Genomic DNA, 20257 nt, shown 5'->3' with positions numbered 1-20257 from the left:
ATCCAATTAGTAACCACACACACACACACACACAATCACACACATACACAATCACACATGCTTGTGTGTATACGTGCAATCACAAATACAATTAGAAAAGGCAACAATAACAAGGACTGAAGGCTTTTGCTTCATTTTGTCGTAGCACAAGTCACGCACACATTCGTACATTACTCTAGAGGGGGATTCACACAACCAATCACACACACACACACACATACACGTTTTGACATAGAGCAACAATCAGTTTGTCATTTCATATTCACATTGTCTGCTGTTCAAGTGTTCATAATGAATTTAATCGCGTATGTTTATTGCTCACTTTTACTGTCAGCGCTCACACCTACACCTACACACACTTGGAGTTGTGTACACAGAGTAGAGAGAGTAATACATACATACATCAAATTCACACATACACTCATACATTCATACATGTATTGCTAGAATTCATCTGTAGCAAATAAGTAACGATCAGGTGCAAAGCCTGAAGTTCGGCACAACTGTTGCACAACTGTTGATTAGCGTTCAACTAGGAATTCACATATACACACTCACACATGCACATCTAAGCTGGGCTATATTTATGAGGTCCGCCCACTGCACTATGGTTCGGATTCCCGATTTGGTGGCATAAAATCGAATATTGCATCTATCGAGCTGAAACTTGGCATACTTCAATGATAGACCACTCTAAGTATTTAAGCAAACTTTCAAGTATAAACAAACAAACATATAGACATCATGACGTATACGTGATATTACAGTGCACTGTATCTTGATTCGCCGCCTAGACAAGCTATGTTAACACATATAAGGTCAAATTTTTGGCATCGCTTTTTCTCACATTTAATCGAGTCGATTACCAGATAGTTATTCATATCTGCATACATATAGTAGCATATAGTATTTAAGTGACTTGAGTATGAACGCAAAGCAATACGATGCTACAATTTAAACAACCATATTCATCATATGAAACAGCGAGCGAAACTTTGTAGTCTATTAATAAGGTTTATGAAAATTAAGCTTAGTCATTGGCAATAAAATATATTTTTACTACATGATGTACCATGTGTATTGCTTATTTATAACATAGTAAGGTATTAGGTGAAGTACATGAAACTTTAATTGAGAACTGACAACCAGCTAGGTCAAGGGTCAGCTCCCAAGTGAAGCTCGTTGTCGCCTTTAGTTAGTAGAATATATGTTTTGCATCAGTAACTGTGGACTGCGAGTCCCTGATATTCAGGCAAGTTAATAGCTGTGGGCAAATTGTTTGCTAGAAACAACTATGATGCTGCTGGCTCAACTAAAAGTACGATACGGAGCAAAACTGTGAGTAGGTATGTGCGACAAAAACTGCGAGCAGACAAAGTAAGCTGATTAGCACAAAAAAGCCAAAAAAAACGAAAAGAAAATGTCGTGTGTGTAGCGCGAAAATTCGGTAGTATTTAATAAAGCTAGGAAAGTTAATTGGCCCTAATGTTATGTTTCAATTAAGCGATAGCTCCTCGTATCAGTTCGGGCAACATCTGCAGACAAACACGAGCTCGTAAAGTGCCTTATGAGAGTAAAAGAACCGCAGCATTCCCGCCCTGGCATTCACATACTCGTATTCGTATTCGTATTCGTATTTGTGCAAACTCATTTATGTCAGCCATTGTATTATTGTGTACGAATTGCCCATTTCCAGGCATTTTCAGGCCACAACTTGAGCCCGGAAATAGCTTATGCTCATGGAGGTATGTGAAACAAACCAAAGCAATGGGTTAATATCTATAGCTATAGCTATTTACATATAGACGACTGTGTGTAGTGGAATAATAGAGCTGTTGGACTTCTTAAGTTCACGCAGAGTGTTAAGAGTGTTGTGTTAAGGGAAGTGAAAGAGCATATATATTTAAGTATATACTATATAGTAGCTAATGTCGCTGTAAAAAATTAATTATTCGACAAACGAATAGGCAAAAGCTGCTGTTGTTGCACAAACAGGCGACCATAACTGAGCTTGACAGGCGTCGCAATTTTTGTGGGTGCCAACGTTGAGGGTGTAGCTGAATGGGATCGGCAACGGCATCAGTAACAGCAACAGCAACAGCATCAGCAGTAGTAGAAAGTAGAAAGTAGGTGGCACCCAGTCGCCATTCGCCAGTCACAATTCCAGTTGCTCCAGCTGGCTCTTACTGTTGTTTGACCTAACAACGCAGCGCCTGTCGACTGTTTATGTGGCTGGCGGCTGCTTTGTTTAAACTTGTGTGTGCAAAACTTTAACAGCAACAACAGAAATAACAACAATGCTAAAATGCCATCATTACCAAGCGACAAAAGTTGGTCCTTCCACTGCCTGCCACCAGCAGCAGCAGCAGCAGCAAGAGCAGCAGCAGCAGGAGCTGAAACCGCCGTAGCCGCAAAAGCAGTAACAATGGCAGCCGCCGCCGGCAATGTGAAGTACTCCTTGACTCTTCCGTATAGGCAAATGAAGTGAACGGCTTGGCGTGGCGTTGCTCAGATTTTGCTGGCTGCTCAAAAATAAAATACATGCACACACTATGAATAAAAAAATATATAGTATGGTATATATATTTATATTATATATTGAATGTGCGAGTACGTATATTAAAATAAACAGCTCGCAGTGCTTACAACAGAAGGCAGCGAAGGAAGAAGGACAAAAACTATGCACACAATGCCAACAAACAAAAGGCGCGTATCCGCATATACGGTCACACAGTGTCACACAGAGCAGAGCAAAGTTTTCCTACTCACACACTCACACACTCACAGACTCACAGAAAGCCACACGACAGTACCGCTGACAATAGAAATGCGTTCGGAAAAGTGTTTTTTGGTGCGATGCATGAGTTTTCCATTTGATTTCCGTTAACCCCACTTTATTCACACCATCAGGGCGAGCTGTTAACTTCTCTCCTGCTTCTCTCCTCTCATTCCTCCCCTTGTAACGTATGTTTGTATAGAAAAGGATTTAGTTTGGGGCTGTCCACATACTTTCTTCTTAGTCGACTTGTGTGCGTGTGCGTCAGTGTGCGTGTGTGTGTGTGTGTGTACATCGTATGAAATGGCTTCATTTGGTTTTTGTAATGATTTGCAGTTGGACTGGGCTTATGCAATGGCATTTCATTTATTATATGCTGATGAGAATTGAAAATGCGTTTACTTAATTTTACCATCGCTTTGCAAGTAAGTTAATATGATGGATGGAATAATGATGGAGTGCATGCAAAATAATATTCTTCGTCTTCTATCGCCTCTGATAATTGTTTAGCAAGTATTTCGTTCTGTGCATTTTATGTGCGCCCATGAAATTGAATATATTTATACCGCCTTCCCATAGGGTAGAAGGGTATTATAACTTTGTGCCGGCAGGAAATGTATGTAACAGGTAGAAGGAGGCATCTCCGACCCTATAAAGTATATATATTCTTGATCAGTGTCAACAGCCGAGACGATATAGCCATGTCCGTCTGTCCGTCTGTGTGTCTGTGTGTCTGTCCGTCCGTCCGTATGAAACACTGGATCTCAGAAACTATAAGACATAGAGCTATAATTTTTCTTCGACAGCATTTGTTATGTTTGCACGCATATCAAGTTTGTTTCAAATTTTTGCCACGCCCACTTCCGCCCCCGCAAATCGAATAACAAGCGTAATTTAAAAGCTAGAGGTCCGAATTTTGGTATATACAATAATTACTATAGTAGTTATGATTTCTGAAAATTTGGTTGCGATCAGATAAAAATTGTGGAAGTTATTAAATAAATACTTTTGTATGGGCAAAAACGCCTACTTACTAGAGGTCTGAGTTGCTTTGGCCGACAATCTGGTACATTGTGCCGTCTATGGTATATTTTGAATGGTGTACTATCTCGATATACCAAACATACCATTTGGCACATTTTTAGTATTTTTTTTTAGTATTTTCGGTATATTTTGAAAATGATACCGCAATATTTTGTTTTTATTAAAAGTGGGTAGCGGGTATCTCACAGTCGAGCACACTCGACTGTAACTTTCTTACTTGTTTTATTTGGCTTTCTAAGCTTGTTTCGTGATTCGTGCAGAGGCCAAATTCAATTGAGTTAACTTTTTGCGGTTTATGGCCCAAGCTTGTGACATTATGATGCAAATGGTTATGGTACTATACTCGTAGAACACTTTTGTAACCTTTTTGGCAGTTCAATTCAATTAAAGCCAAATCGTTGACTTCACTACACTCAAAGCGTTTCGTTTCGATTCGTTTCGTTTCGATTCGATTAGTTAATACTTTGAACATAAATCTTTATTTGTCGGCAGCAATTAAGAATTATCTTTAATTAGCACGTGCAGATGGTCGCAAGGACGGCGGGGACTAAAAGGTCCTGGCTGGCCAAGCTGACTTCTTGAACTTTTGCACGTCTTATCGCTGCCATTTGGGAACAAATCGTGCAATGCGGTGTGGCACTCGGCACACCTGCCGTTTGGCTTTTCAAAGGCAACCTACACACGCATTTAAGTGCACATACAAGCACAAACACAATCACAAGCACACAAACACACATACTGGAATAGTACGTATGAAGCAAATGGCATGCAAAAAGGAGCAAAAATGTAATTCGGATTTAATTGCCTGTTAACACGCACTCGCGCACAGCGGGCACAGCGGGCACAACGGCAACAGCTCGTAAAAAGCGCACAAAAAGTGCCAGCCAGGTGGCAAAAAAGGGGGGGACAGTTACAGCAATGAGTTAAAACAAGAGGAAGCAGTTAAGCGCGGCACTCACAAAATGAACAGCTCGTAATTTAAGCAGCAAATTGTACGAGTAGTACACCCAGTGGGGGCAAGTTGCCAATGAAATGGGGGTAAAGGGGTACCACGGCTTCAATTTTGTTTGACTTGTTCAGCTGTTCAGCTTGTTTAGTTTGTGAAGGGACCAACCAACCAACCAACCATCCAACCAACCACATTGGGCTATCTGCCGCAAAATGGGAAATGAACTTTTTTTTTTTCCCCACAACTCTCTGTGCAAGCTTGATAAGTTGTCTGCGAAAAAGTACGAGTACTATTTTTTTGTTTTTCGTTTTTGTTATCATGTGCACGGCAAGAATACGTATGTACGTACGAATACATATTTTCAAAATCTGTTCGAATTTTACAAATTGCCTCAGCAAAGAAGTCTGACTTTAATCAGACAGCAAAAGGCAGTCCGAGCAGCTCGCCAGATAAATTCGACGACGAGCAGTTAGGAGGGCAGGGTGTGACGGAGAAAGAGTGAGTGGCAGGGGGAGTGGCAGGGGGAGGGGGAGTGTTGGCAGAAACCGCAGATAGGCACCGTGATATGCGGCAACCGACATTCATTACGACATAAATTCGTTTAGTTGCTGGTCGCCCACACACAACGGCAGACTAAAGCTGCTAACTTCTAACTGCTAACTGGTAACTGGTAACTGGTAACTGGTAACTGCTAAATGGTAGATGGTAACTGGTAACTGGTGCCGGCATCGCATCGCTGTCTTATCGCTGTACCAAATACTCATTCCGACATACGTCCATAGTACTAAAACATACAGCTACACTAAGTATGACAAGGACTGCTTCTTCTTGCTTTTGCTGGCTCTTTGGCACGCATAATACACAAAACTTGCATACGCCAAGGGGCTGCTGGCCATTTGATACTCGTATAAACGCATGTGTTCACAGGCATGCATACGAGTGTAAAATTCTCACCAGAACCAGAACCAGAACCAGAGTCTTACTCGTACAGCCAAAGCGGCATATCGTTTACTCAAGCGCCCGTTTACTTCTCAACTACATTGTCTGTTTGCATGCAAATAAATTAAAGCCACGTAAATATACATATAAGCGCGCTTTACTGCTGCTGATACAGCCACAACTACAGCTACAACTACAACTACAACTGCAACTTAAACTCCAAGTTGCAACTGCCACTAAACTACTTGTCTCGCCAGTAACACACACGACCGGGACACAAACACCTCAAACACCTCAAACACCTCTCCACTGCCATTGATATATGCACATACTGTAGATATGAGTATCCTCAGCTAGCTGCAATGTGATGCTTGCGATACACGCTTGTATCGCAATTTAATAACTTAATAAACGTATTACACAATGTCCGCATAACTCATACGACCTGTTGGCAAGTAGGCAGCAAGCAGCAAGACGGACGGATAGGTTCGTGTGTATGTGAAAAGCCACAATCTGTAAATAAATATACATAGTTTACTACTACTTTACGGCAAATATTGTTAGTATGGGATATATACATAAATACCAAACAACATAAGAATATAATTTGTATTCAAGTATAAATCTTTTTTCACGGGAATTATGTAGAATCTCTGACTGTTCGAGTTTATTTTAAAATTATTCTATCTCTTATAATACTAAGAGTGCTAGGATATCAGCATATAGCTTAACAAATGGTTAAATAATTAATTATATACATTTTAAACTGTTTTTTTTACTGTTTTTTTTACATTAAGTTCGCCTGACAATGTCCGAATTCTAAAATAGCTCAAATACTAGAAAAGGACTCGGTACATTGTTACTTAAGATCTGAAAGATGGTTTTAGAGACTTCCAGCATAGGGTATTTTATAGTCCGATGCATCATTTGATTCTATTCAATTGCTGCTGGAAATTCCGACAGTTCGAAATTTGTCAACCTTAAAGTTGACAACCGTTTTGCTTAATTGCCCAATCAAACGCAGGTTTAGTTAGTGAATATGCATACTGTATGTACATATGTATGTGTGTGTGACTGTTATCGTATGCACAATTAAAGCGTTTGAACATGAAGTGACATATAATACTATTCTATTGTTTCTACACTGTTTCGCTTTTTGCGAAAGCGAAAGAAGCGTCTGTGTTGGACCATGGGACAACAACAACAACTAGGTACAACAATAACAATAACAACAATGACTTGACTGTATGTTGCACGTAGTGTATATAGTAAATGAAACAATTAATTTGATTCCATGGCTCCAGCCCAATCCTATTAGTTGCAGCAACGGTCGCGGTGTCGCGGTCCCAGCCACTTTCATGCATACTTCATTTGTCAGCTTGGTGCAAGTTTACACCTATGTACATATATTCTGCAACCCGTTAGCTAACTGTTGCGCCACCACCCACACACCACACACACACAATTATACACAGATGCCCCACACACACACACACACACTCACCATTAACGATGCTGGCAAGGACGAACTGACTTTCGTTGTTAACTGCTCGTAGCGATGATGCTGGGGTTGCCTAAAAAATTTATGCCTGTTTGCATATGTTGTTGCCGAGGTGTATTCATTTAAATTTTAAGACAAGCGCCACTTACAGCTGAGTTATGCATTGAAATTTTAACTACTGGCTTGATATTCTTGTTCGCATAGTGCCAAGTAGACACAGACACAGACATCTGTCTATGTGTTGGTAGTCACAATGTCAGCCCTAAACTTTTAGCCTATCGTCGTGAGGAAACGCAAAAGGCGTCACTGTGGCAAGTTTTCGTATATGTGTACATATATATGAATATATAACTCTCTATGACTCAGTGCCACATTCACGAGTGAATGTGTGTGTGTGTGTGTGTTGGTTGGGTAATTAGAAAATTTTATGCGATTACTACTTGCTTGTTTAACATTTTAGGCAGCATACTCAAACACACCGAATGCCGCCGTGTGGATAAAAAAGGTACAGCATGCAACTGCGCCAATGATGCGAAGTAAAGTACAAAAGCGGCTTTTAGAATATTAATGGAATACTAAATACATTCTTGTGTAACGAGCAATCTGCCCAACACACACTCACACACATACACGGATACTAACACACGCATCTACACACGTATTCAAATTAGTGTGTGAGTCTGTGAATGAACGGAAATGCAAGAAAGTGGGGAAAGTATAGTTTAAGCATTAAATAGAATTGTGAAACAGAATTCCATAATCAGTCTCTTGACTTGGTCTACAACTATATGTACTATTTAGAGTAACTAGCAGATAGATGATGAGTCTAACGAACTATTTCAAATGTTCTTAAGCACAACTACTTCAAAGCTTTGCTTCCCTACATTGACTGGTGTGATCTTAGAGGCGCAATTTTAATTGTTCGATGTTTCGGTTTAACTTATTAATGTTGAATGAGATGTTAATTGTTAATTGCGGAGCATTTCAATCACTATAAGTGAAAAGTGATGAACATAACAGTGACTCAGAATACTCATTTTTGCTTTAACGTCTACTATTTGAATGGCTTCGTAGAGCTTTTTGTAACAGACAACTCCCAAGCTTACTTTGTGACTCGGCAGAAAATTGGCTCAAAAAATAACTCAATTTACGTAACGTACACGAACCTCTAAAACGAACAGGCGACGAAAGTCGTGCACGCTATGTTTGCCTTCGGGATCCTCGTCGGCAACTCCCACAAATTATTTTCCGCACGACGACCACGAGGCGCTGCTTCTCTGAGCGTCGAGCGTCGAGCGTAGAGTGTCCTCGTTGCTGCTTTCGCTTAGACGCACCCACAAAGCACTTCAAATGCCATTCAATTCAATTGAAGTGGTGCTAGAAGGCGTTAACCAACGAACGCTCAGCTTGCAGCTTGAGCCATGGCTTCGGTCGGTGCTTGCCGCTTGCCACATGCCGCTTGCCTCTTGCCGTTGTGTTTGAGTGCTTTGCTGTAAAAAGTGCGCAAAATCCTTATCGTCGAATAAAAAAACTGTTCATCCAGCCAATTGCAAGAGCCAACAGTGAGATTTTTGTTTTCTTTGTTTATTTGCTTTTTCTAATTTATATATATATATATATATATATATATATATACATATATATATATATATTTATGTATGTATATATGTATATGTTTTATTTGTTTTATTCATACGCATTTATTTTTCATACATATCATGTATCTATGTATGTATTGTATGTATATATAAATGTATATTGCTGATATGGTTTCCATATGTATATATGTATATATACTATATATATTGTACTTATGTACTTATATAAACTTATCGTGCAAAAAAAAAGAGCATCTATTGTATTAACAAATATTACATATACTCGTAAATTCCCATTTAAAAGCATTTCATTGTTTGTTTACAATATTTTCAGTATTCTAATGGCATACATACAAATGTATATGTATATATTTAACGGTAATATTTCAACATCCTATCCATATTCATAGTTTCTACATATGTAAATAGCTCTTATAATTCATTGGATGATATTTCATTGTCTTCGTATTGTGATTACATAGTTGTTTTCATAATTGTTTGCTATTTTATATGCAATTTATATAGAATTATTATTAATTTTATGATTCTTTAGCTGTTTGACTAGTGTTATTTTTTTGTTTATTGTAGAATTATGTACACACACAATATTGTTTGTAAAATTATTTAAAAAAAACACACACACAAAATACTTTGCATTTTCTATACATAACTAAAATGTAAAGAATAAACATATTAAACAAAACATTTTTATTGAATGACACTTGGGTTGAAGATTTGACCCTACATATTATATTTCCTATTTTTTCATTACCCTGAATATCTTAAACTGAGATAAATTTTCCTATGTTATCAAACGATGGGAATTAGCTGAATTATTATGGAGTGTCAATAAACCTAGTGTGGTCCATTTGTTTAATAGATGTATGTTGAAATGAAAATAATAATGTAATAATTATGTATTTATAATTACTCAAACTTATTACAAATTATTATCACTATTATTATAAACGTTTTTCCTCATCTCTTTGCTAGAACTATATAGTTTATTCTTAACGGTAGTATTTACTTAGGGATCTCTTATTTTGCAGAGTTCTCATATACATAATTACTTGTATATGTAACATGCCAGTGTCTTAGAAGCTCTTGATTTTGTTCTCGAGTTCGGTATTTTGTCATTCTTTTGTAAATGGTATCGATTCGTTTGGAAAAAATATCTGAATCGTACACTAGACTCTATTCAGAAAAATGTATTACATTAGCACTAGATGTATGACTGTATTCCTATATTCATGTCAAAGTGCGTTCATTCAAGTTAACTCTGTAATGCGGATTTGCATTTTGGCAAGGTTCACAAGGCAATTCCTTAAACATGAATATAAGAGAACTAAGAAGAATTAAGGATGTTAGTTTAGAAACCTTTCCGTGGAAGCCTTTTGGGCATCACATACTCGGCGCAATCTGAAGTCAGCCAATAATGAACTAATTAATCGGGTAAACTGTAATTGGCATGCATAACTATTTGAAAATTTAAAGTGTTGAATATGAATTGATATATTTGAGGATATACGGACTAACTTATGAGATACCTAACATATAAATATGTATTGTGATTATTTCTACTCTTAACGTATATAATTTGTATAGGCCTCTCATTTAATATAATTTTATGCGGACAAATCAATGCGTAGTATTTAATGTAATGTAATTCTCATAGGTTAGTTTGCTTGGCAAGCTTGGAAACTTCATATGCCACATACTCGTAGATATTTATATCCAAGTATCATCATCTTATATCTTTATACACAAACATTTATAAACATTTTCTATTCATATGCCACATGTTTATCATATTACTCATTACAGCGATCATGCGGACACAAATTCATAATGTACTTCGCTATAGGTTCGAGTATGTGCTATATATAATATTATACGAGTATGCATATTTAATGTTGCATAATATATGTATGCATACCATAATTGATATAAATAGTATATTTTATATGTATATAACATATGCCAGCATTGTATGAATGTATTGATGCGTGAATGTCTGTTTATGGCTAAATAATACGTACAATTATAAGTATTACTCGTATTGCTATATTGCAATTCATTCATTCATTTTGATTCATTGAAAACTGTGACATTTTCTACTTCCACGATCGCATTGACAGCTTAACCAATCATCTGCAAACTGTGGAATCATCTCCGGCGCATATTGAATGAGGTGCCGCCAGAAAGAGTTTGCCATTAAAGCAGGCACACAATTGGAAGACTCGGTGCATGTGATCGCGACTCTGCGCAGATCCTAGAATTGGTGGTTGCGCTGTGCGCAGATTGGGCATTAGAATTTTCGATGACTCCAAACGTAACTATTTCCAAAAGATAAGAAACAAAGTAGAGAAGGGTTTTTGTTCGTCATATGATATATGTTAATTATTATTAAGAGCTAGTACTCCGTCTTAGTATATGGATTATGTACAGCGGATTACAGCGGACACAAACAAGGGGTATTAAGATTATTGTGAATAAAATCAAGTACATACACTGCCGTCTAGGGCCCGAAGCTTAACATCTTCCAAAGCTAGCAGTTCAATGCCGCCGGCTCGAGATTGCAAGTTAATGTCTTTGGCTGCAGTTAGATCTAATTGACGTGTGGGGGACTCTAATCTGAAAAGTTAAACAAAATGCATTTATATGTAAGTAACATTCATAGATGAATCATTGGTTAGGTAGCGAGGGCTTGATCCAAAGCATTTATTTCAAAAATATTAAATCATTATTTAAACTCATCATTCAAAAGTGGAAACATTTTAAGTCTAACTCTAGAAATCAAAACTAATAATAGCCAATTCCAGTTTAACAGTCAATAGAATAATTTTGTGGTTTAATTTCGCCACGATCGCATTGCAATTTAAATAAACAACTGCGTTGGTAAACAAGATACATTCTTCATATCAAACGGAGGTATTTTGTATTGCTTAATTGATTGTAGCGCAGTGACTACCAGCGAATTGGTTCGTACTCATATAATAAATATTGGCACAACCTAACAATATATTGACAATTATGTGAATATTTTTGGTTAAAGTATAAAACAGTTCATTTGCTTTTTACGAGTATGCTATAGCTTATTTGTCAAATCCTGTCCACACATCGACATCGACATCGACATCGACATAACGTACAGTACAATTTGTTAATTTTCATGGAAAAACAAACCGGCCATCAGCAAATTTGTCAATATAAACGTTATTACAAGCATTGCAGTGCTGTTAATGGTCCGTATACACAGATACAGCCTCAAACCTCTACCATACTCGTATAGTGGACATTGACAAACAGAGTCAGTACACCCTGTCATTGAATAAGGCGAGTTATCACCACAAATGTCCCAATGTAAAGCCAACGATTTTCGCATACAGCAAAAAAAAAAAAAAAAAAAAAAAAAAAAATCACTGCCCCAAAGCGCTTTTCAACTCACTCATCGCAACTGATGCCGATTTCAATGATGTGACGATGGCGATCCCCACACACATACACGCACACACACACACATGCGTTCATGCGTGTGTGTGTTCATACAAATAAACGTACTTGCATGCATGCATAGTATAAGTATATATGTGTATGTACATATGTATGTATGTATATGAGTACGAGCATGTGCAAATATTTTCACTCTCCAACGAGCTGCGTACGCACATGCATGCATACGTACATATGTATGTATGTATGTATGTATGTATGTGTGTGTGTGTGTGTGCATATACAAACGGACAAATATATAAGCCAACACCTCACGAGTGGCAGTGTTTTGTGTTTGGATTGTTGCTGTTGTTGCTGCTGTTGCTGTTGTTGTTGTTACTGTTGCTGTTGCTGTCGACGCAAAGGTGATGGTGACGTTGACATACACCGTTGAACAGCAACAACAACAGCAACAGCAGCGGCACGGGCGCTCGGAAAGTGTTTGTTTTTAATTTTTTATTTCGGAGATTTTTCCATACCCGGCTAATGTGTTTGGTGTGGGCATACTCGTACATACATACGTACACACATACTCGTACACATACATACATAAATGCCTGCACACACATTTGTATGCATTTTCATTCATACATACGAGTATTTTTGTATGAAACGTGTGATATGAATTCCGCGAAATTTATTACTCTTGTCGAATTTCAACACTGCGGACAATTTTGTTGTGGGATTCCACAAAATTCGTTCGTTTTTTATTTGAGTTACTTTAATGACAACAACATGACAGCTTACTAATCGCCTCAAACAAAACTGCCTTAGATATGTTAGATTTACTCTATATGCTAAACGTATGAATGTATGTTATAATAGAAATCGTTGGACGAAACTAAATTTAGTGATTACACAAAATTGCATAAGATGACATTTACCTTAGTTCACGGCCTGGCTCGGCACGCACATGCGGGGTTTGAATGGATTCTCGAAAGATGGCCCCTCCCTCGCCTTCGATCCGCAAAGCGTGTGCTCCAATTGTGACTTCATTTCGATTTACGGAAAATAAATTTCGACCGGTTGTGTCGTTGACGCGAAATCCCGCTGACAGGCATTCGAACTTATCATGACCCAAGAATAAATGATTCTCGAGTACGCCGTTTGGGTCACGTGTATTTATTGAAAAATTACGTGACGATTCTTCATGGAATGGTCCCAAGTTGGTTGAAATGAGATAAAATTGATAAAAAAAAAAAGAAAATAAAAAACAAAAATAGAAATAGAAACGTTAAGAAACTAGAGAAATATTTAAATCACCTCACAAATACCAAATGTATATCTGTAAACACGTTATTTAAAAGCGATTCACAATTTTCATTCAGTTAATAACTCATATTCAAAATTCATGAATAATGTTCCGTTAAACAAAGAGAAATACAAAAGGAGTTTGATTCACACCACGTATAGTAGTTATATGCATATGGGAGCATATGCTTATCGGAACTTGACAGCCTTTCACACGCTAACACATAGCCAGCAGCTTCTACATATTTATCTGATGCTTTCTAGGTGCCGTCAAAAGGTTCTATTTGTTATTTTAAATATTGCCGGAACACCCGAATGTCCTCATCTGTCTTCTACGTCCAAGCAGTTGATCTGATTTGGTTAATCTGTTATTGGGCATCTTTTGCAGACACAGTCAACACCTCCGATCTTATTTGATAAAGTGTCACTTCCATTTCACCTGTACATACATGCACAGCTAACAGATACATATGCAGATATGAATGTATCTTGAAATGCTCAGCTTGGGTGCAAGTAAGCTTTTGTTCACGGTCTGTGTGCGTATCTATTGATTTATGACTTTAGTCACACCAGAACACATTTGTCGTGTCCAGATTCAACGTGAACGTTAAAAAAAGGTTCAAATGCAAGGTTGATGTTTGAATTTCAAGATTGAATGAGGAGTTGTGTAAACGGACAATGCAGACTTTCGGATTGTAGTTTTCTTACCTTACGTTACGAACGTAAGAATACAATAGATATTCGTACTGCACTTGACTTTCTTATATGGTGGTCACAATTGGTCACGTTGAATATGTGATTGCGACTTCACATTTAACATTCTTCAAAGCCAGAGTAATTAACTCAAGCCTCAAGCTTACCTATGGAGATGGGCTGTCCATGCCGAGAACGTATTGAAGATGCGCGCAGCATGTCCATAATTACCGCCTGCCCTGAGAGTTGAATGCCTCCAGGTAATATCTTTAGTTGGCCCATGCCCTCCTGATATGAATTTTAAAAATCAATGGCTTAATGTGATGACACAATGATGATGTGCTTACCGTCGAGAATTGCATAACCTTGAGAATCCATAAAGTCAGTACCAAATTCGTAATAATTAAAAGCATCAATAGCAGTAGTAATGTGTAAAGACACTTTTTCCGCCAGCCGATTAGACCCAAATATATCTCGATGCCATCAACGAATCCAGCCGCACCTTCGTGTCCGTTCGTAGTTGTGGCTGATCCTTTGCCGCTGGCTATAACACTTCGAATACCTCTGTCAACGTTGGCCTTGTTCGTCATTATGGTTGGCGTCTTCGAAGATGTAACAACACTGCCACTCATACCGCCACCGCCACCGCCACCGCCACCACCATTGTTGTTGCGTGCCATAACGCTCGTTGGATTGGTTTTACTCTTACGCATCTGTTTAGGTGTTGTTCCCTGATATTGTTGTTGTTGCCCGGACACTACAGGTAATGTCGTTGTAGTTGCTCTACAGATTTCACTTTCTGCTCTGCTTCCAGAGAGCATCGCTCTTAATAGTTGTAATCCTTCCGGCTAATAAGTATTTTCGTGATAGTCGTAGTATTACTCGGTATCTGCAGGTATGTAACCTAGCGTGTGCACATCGTCAGTTGAGCTTAAACTAATTTCCAATCGCGAGTATGAATAATGATGGTTTAGGTTCGCAAAAGGCACTTGCTTCTGGTCCAGCAGTGCACTGAAAGGTGCTAAATACTTCTGTTCCTCATTGCATAGCCTCTGAAGTTGAATGTTCTGTTTTACCAAATGTTAAGGAGGTATCTAAAATCATAAATTGTAAATATTTGCCATTTAAATAATAACTATTCATTTTTGATGTGAATAAAAACATTTTTTTAACGGAGTGCATCACATAAATTCAACTGTTCCACGTTTATGCATGTGTATCTTTTATAATGTAACATATACCATATATAATATTGCATAGATTTGTTGAATAAAGCAATACTTAATATTGCTTGGGAAATTCCCGTTGAATTTCGCTTAGTGTGTTAATTAATTATATGTACACACATAGTACATATATGTGCAGAAAAATATAATCTTTGCTCCGTGAAGGTCATATTTTTACGTTTCACGTTTTCTCAATACCTAGACCACTCAAGAAAAAAAAAAAACTATTTCGAAGAGAAAACCATCTATAATTAGAAAATTGTGTGTGTATTTTTTCGTGTGGTTTTCATGGTCATCGTGAGTACAGTGATGAAATATATTTTCGTCCGCGCCATAAAGTGTACAACTAAAGTGCAGATATTTTTATTTAAAAGACTTATTTTTATTTTTCTCATACATATGTACTTTAGGATTTACTATTATATACAATCACAATCACAAGCCAAAATACTCGCTTTACTCTTAATTCATGGTCATAATAATTATACGAATAGAGAATATAGTTCGTAAAGCTTCTTGTTTTTGTTGAATTTACCAGCAATCCTAGAACTGAGAAGAAAGAACTGCTGTGTTTATGTATTTGGGGTAATTAAAGTGAATTCAAGCAATTGGAGATAATTTGTATCTGATTATTTTGTTTGTTTACTCATTGGTGATTTTGAAAATCAAAGTATACCCAGGAATTTAAGATTGGTGGTAGAACCTATAATATTTTACTGTCTTCCTAGATCTCTTATTGCCTAATGTTGATACTTAAGTCAGCAAGCGAGTCTAGAAAAATATTTAAGTGCACTGCCCAATGCATTCACACAGGAAGTGGTTATTTAATTCGTGCAAATGTGTAAAAAACTGAATGCCAAAAATTTGACTGTATGTCTGCAAAATGTATGCGTGGGTATTAGACTAGGTGACGGACTAAGATATTTCAGAGGGCGGACCTGCTAAGTGGGCGTGGTCAGATAGAAGATCTTCACAAAGACTGCCCAGCTTAGTGAGTGTAAATGCGCTTGCTTCTTATGAATTGCTACTCAACAGTTCGGCTTCGACTCGACTATTGTTTAACAGTTTAAAAATGGCATGCCAAAAATGTTAATGTATGTGAGTCTATTTGACCTGCCAAATGAGCGTGATTAAGCAGAAGAGCTTGACAAAGATTGCAATATGTCTACATACGACAACTGCTTGAAATCAGTTGCCTCTAATCAGCTATGGAGAACTTGAAGGCATTGCAATTGATAGCTTACAAATGAATTCTGTGTAGAAAGGGATTGCGAAAATTTGGCCAAATGACTGAATGACAGACCAAGATATTGGAAAGGTTGGGCTGGCTAATTGCTTTGGGATGGTGGCTGGTCAGACGGGAGTGTGTTTATAAAGCTATGCCCAGATTTATTACTTATGATCGGATACTCAATACACCGACCCACATATTTTTGTATTATAAGTGAACTGTTTTTTGTGTGCATGCGATTTGAAAGTACGAAAAATCGGAATTTACTCTGAATTATTGTACAGAAGCTACCATGGAGCTAAAGTTTGACAGCAAGTCAGAATAGCGAATTTTGTATGTATAGCAACAAATTTGTTAATATTAAGTAATGAGCAACTTTTAATTTTGAAAATTTGATTATCACTAATTTAGTTGAAGAGGGCTCAAAGCTTCTTAAAAGATAGAATAACATTACTTGGAATACGAAGTTCCGACTGAAGTGCGAATCAATTAAATAAAAATAAAAAACAAACTTTTCTTTATAGTTAGTAAGTCCATAATATGACATCGGGAGTGCACAGAGTTGCACATTAGAAGTGCATGCACATAATCTAAAAGGAGAACTTGGACAAGCAGTTCGGTCCGACTAGAGTAATGGTGGCCGGGGAACGTGCTTTGTGAACGGAAAGCTTGTAGTGCAATGCAAATACTCTGAGACTTGATTTAGTATCTACAGACAACCGGTTATTAGACGCTCTTGAATGGCGGGCAGAAGGTTTACAGGGCGGAAATAAGGACTGTAACTATTAGCTGCAGTGGCTGCAAAAACAGATGACAACTAGCACGTACACTCAGTTTTAGTTAAGAGATATAGTTGCCGCTTAGTTAATGTCGCACGTCTCCATTGTTGTTGTTGTTGCTGCTGCTGTTATTGTTGTTGTTGTCACACGTTTTTATTGCCACATATGAAACATTTGCAGCAAATGTTGCAAATTTTTCGGCCAGCAGTTGTAGGTGATGTTGGGTTGCGATAGTCAAAGAAAATTACTTCTAAAACTGAGTACACAGTCGCATAACATACATATGTAGGAACATAACATACGTTCTCATTTTTGTACTTAGTTCATGGTTGGAACTTATCGGTTTTCTGTTTTCTGCATTTCGACATGCTTTGTACAAGTATTTTTGAAAATTTTGCCAAGCTTCATTGATTAATTTATTTGAATATTATTTGCCAAATATCATGCTTTGATTGCGATCAAAATTGGAAAATTTTCTGAACATGATTGAATTGTTTATTTGACTATTATTTGCCAATTATAGTGCTTTGAACGTGATCAAAGATTTTGAAAATAATTTTTACCTGTATCTTATTTACATATCTATGTCTATTTATTATTTGATCACTAAAAAAAGATTGCATTTTTTTTAGAGGAAGCATTTAACGGGTATTTGAAGTACTTTAAAAATGCAACATACTGCCTTTCTGTCGTCATATACATACATATTTCCATACATGGGATATATGGTACTCGTAAAAACAAGTACAACAACTTATTTGCATTCGTTTTGGTACAGTGATTGTGTGCGTTAAAATGTTTATGGAGGTATACACACTTTTAGAAAAGGAAACTTATGCGAAGTTGTTCAAAAGTCCTTGACAATGGGTAATGTTAAGCGAAGTGGGCTTATTTTCAGCAATAACTAGACACGAAACACGCATACTAAGGCCAAATTCAAGAAGGAGGCGCCCGGCCCATAGGCAAAGCACCCGGCAGTTGGCCATTTATTCGTAAATGGAAAGTATTGCATTGTCCTGCTATTAAGTTATCAACAACAGCAAACACACATGTTCGCAAAAGTTCATGAGGGTCCGGCACATAATTGTTGCGGTGTCTATATTGTCCCTGTATTGTATAAGTCCGTTAGCTTCTCGAGTTCTGAGCGGAAATTTCATATATTGTTGAAAGTTCCTAATACGACCTTCTAAGGAGTTGTAGTTGCTTAATTGTATAGTGTCCGTATATTGCGACAACAGCGAACTTCTGGTTGCTATTGAGCTTGTCGTAGTAAAACATTTCCATACAAAATTGATATGAATTTGTTTAAAATATTCGTTTATTTCTCCTTTAAATTAAGCAAAATTAATAAAACTGATATTTCAACTAACCAAATTTAACATGTTCATATTTCTTATTTGATATTTCTAATATTAAATATGATATTAAAATTGAAATGGAAATATAAGATAACTTTTATTATTTTGACACACCAAATTGCTTTTTATATCTTCGCAAAGCAAGTTATATTACTGATATTTTAACTAACCAAATTTAACATATTAATATTTCATGTTTGATATTTCTAATATTTAATATGCTATTAAAAATGAAATGGAAATATAAGACAACTTTTAATATTTTGACACACCAAATTGCAAAGCAAGTGATGCTATATTGACAGCAATGGGCTGATCTTTAATGAGCACTTTATAGATACATGTTTAAATTTTTATATTAAGATTATTTCTTATTACCAATTATCAGAATGGATTATGGTGAAATATTATTTTCTACAAATCACAACAACTTTATAGGTGAACATTATATTCTCTCGATTTTAAGAATTATTGTTAGCAGATTACCCATGTAAGGATGAAATATTTTTTGTGCCAAAAAGTCATACTTACGGATTTGTTATTTAATTATAAACTTTAATGTTAACACACGCGGTTTCCTGAATACGCCGGCAATTGATTCAGAGTCGTAATTGGATTTTAACAAATCCAAGCTTTGATTATGCATAGACGTTTCCACATACTTTTATTATTACGGCGCAAGGAGGTATTAACAATTTATTATTTTGTTAGAAATATTCACAATTCAATTTGTAATTGTAATTGTTATAAGACGACCACAGAACGTATAATTCTAATTTGAGAAATTAACTTTGAGTTCGCTTAAAAAACACACCGGTTTAAACATTCGCACACTTTCGATAATGGATCACAAGTTTGTTGAAAAAAAATATATATTTATAAAAAAAATAAAATTTGTCGATAGCGGGATACACGAGCTTTGATAAGTTAACAATTACTTGATAGTGCTTGACCTGCACTGCCGCTTCCGTGTTCTGATGTCGGGAACGTTTGAAAAACAACTGAAGGCACATTCACTTTGGCGCAACATCAACACTTCCGTGGCCGCTGCGGCGGCAGCCAGTGGAAATTGGCACTGGCTGATACTAGCAGCTACTAAAGCATCGTGTCTATAAAGCTTTTGCCGAATGCTGGCCAAAAGTTTCACTCAAACACATGTCGGGCGCACGTTCACACTGGTAGGTCGGGTGCGAATAGTGAGTCGGGCCATCGGCTGTGCTCGGTAAGAGCCTCGCTGGATTGTTTACGTTTGAGCACATGCAACACGTGGTTGCTGCCACTTCAGTATTGTTTACCTCCTCATATCAGGCAGAAAATTGCCCATTTTATTCTATTCTAACGTGTTTGATAATCTGTTCTTAATCGAGATTTTTTCCATTTCCATTGTTATTTCGCAATATATTAGAGCTTAATGAAAAAA

The 20257-nt window shown here is 37.1% G+C and overlaps 1 protein-coding gene across 1 annotated transcript; it reads right to left on the bottom strand.

The window, feature by feature from the left end:
* Window positions 1-8919: 8919 nt before the first annotated feature.
* Window positions 8920-19842, bottom strand: LOC117577100 (delta-sarcoglycan). The gene is made up of 6 exons (XM_034262205.2): window positions 19369-19842; window positions 14591-15337; window positions 14411-14531; window positions 13184-13445; window positions 11318-11441; window positions 8920-11143 (listed from the first exon to the last, which is right to left on the bottom strand). Exons 2-6 carry the CDS (start codon window positions 15062-15064, stop codon window positions 10955-10957), a joined length of 1170 nt encoding a protein of 389 aa, XP_034118096.2. The 5' UTR covers window positions 15065-15337; window positions 19369-19842; the 3' UTR covers window positions 8920-10954.
* Between the last annotated feature and the right edge of the window lie 415 nt (window positions 19843-20257).

The sequence above is a fragment of the Drosophila albomicans genome, chromosome X (genome assembly GCF_009650485.2).
Source record: "Drosophila albomicans strain 15112-1751.03 chromosome X, ASM965048v2, whole genome shotgun sequence".
In the NCBI taxonomy this organism is placed as follows: domain Eukaryota; kingdom Metazoa; phylum Arthropoda; class Insecta; order Diptera; family Drosophilidae; genus Drosophila; species Drosophila albomicans.
Note: the sequence above shows the minus strand (reverse complement) of the source record. Positions and strands in the feature narration are given on the sequence as shown.

What these genes read in the sequence shown, in the direction of transcription:
- LOC117577100 (XM_034262205.2), bottom strand. Translation starts at nt 15,064, where the DNA reads ATGCTCTCTGGAAGCAGAGCAGAAAGTGAAATCTGTAGAGCAACTACA. An exon ending in AGGTTATGCAATTCTCGACG is followed by an intron (nt 14,532 to 14,590) that starts GTAAGCACATCA and finishes AATTCATATCAG; the next exon opens with GAGGGCATGGGCCAACTAAA. An exon ending in GAGCCAGGCCGTGAACTAAG is followed by an intron (nt 11,442 to 13,183) that starts GTAAATGTCATC and finishes TTAACTTTTCAG; the next exon opens with ATTAGAGTCCCCCACACGTC.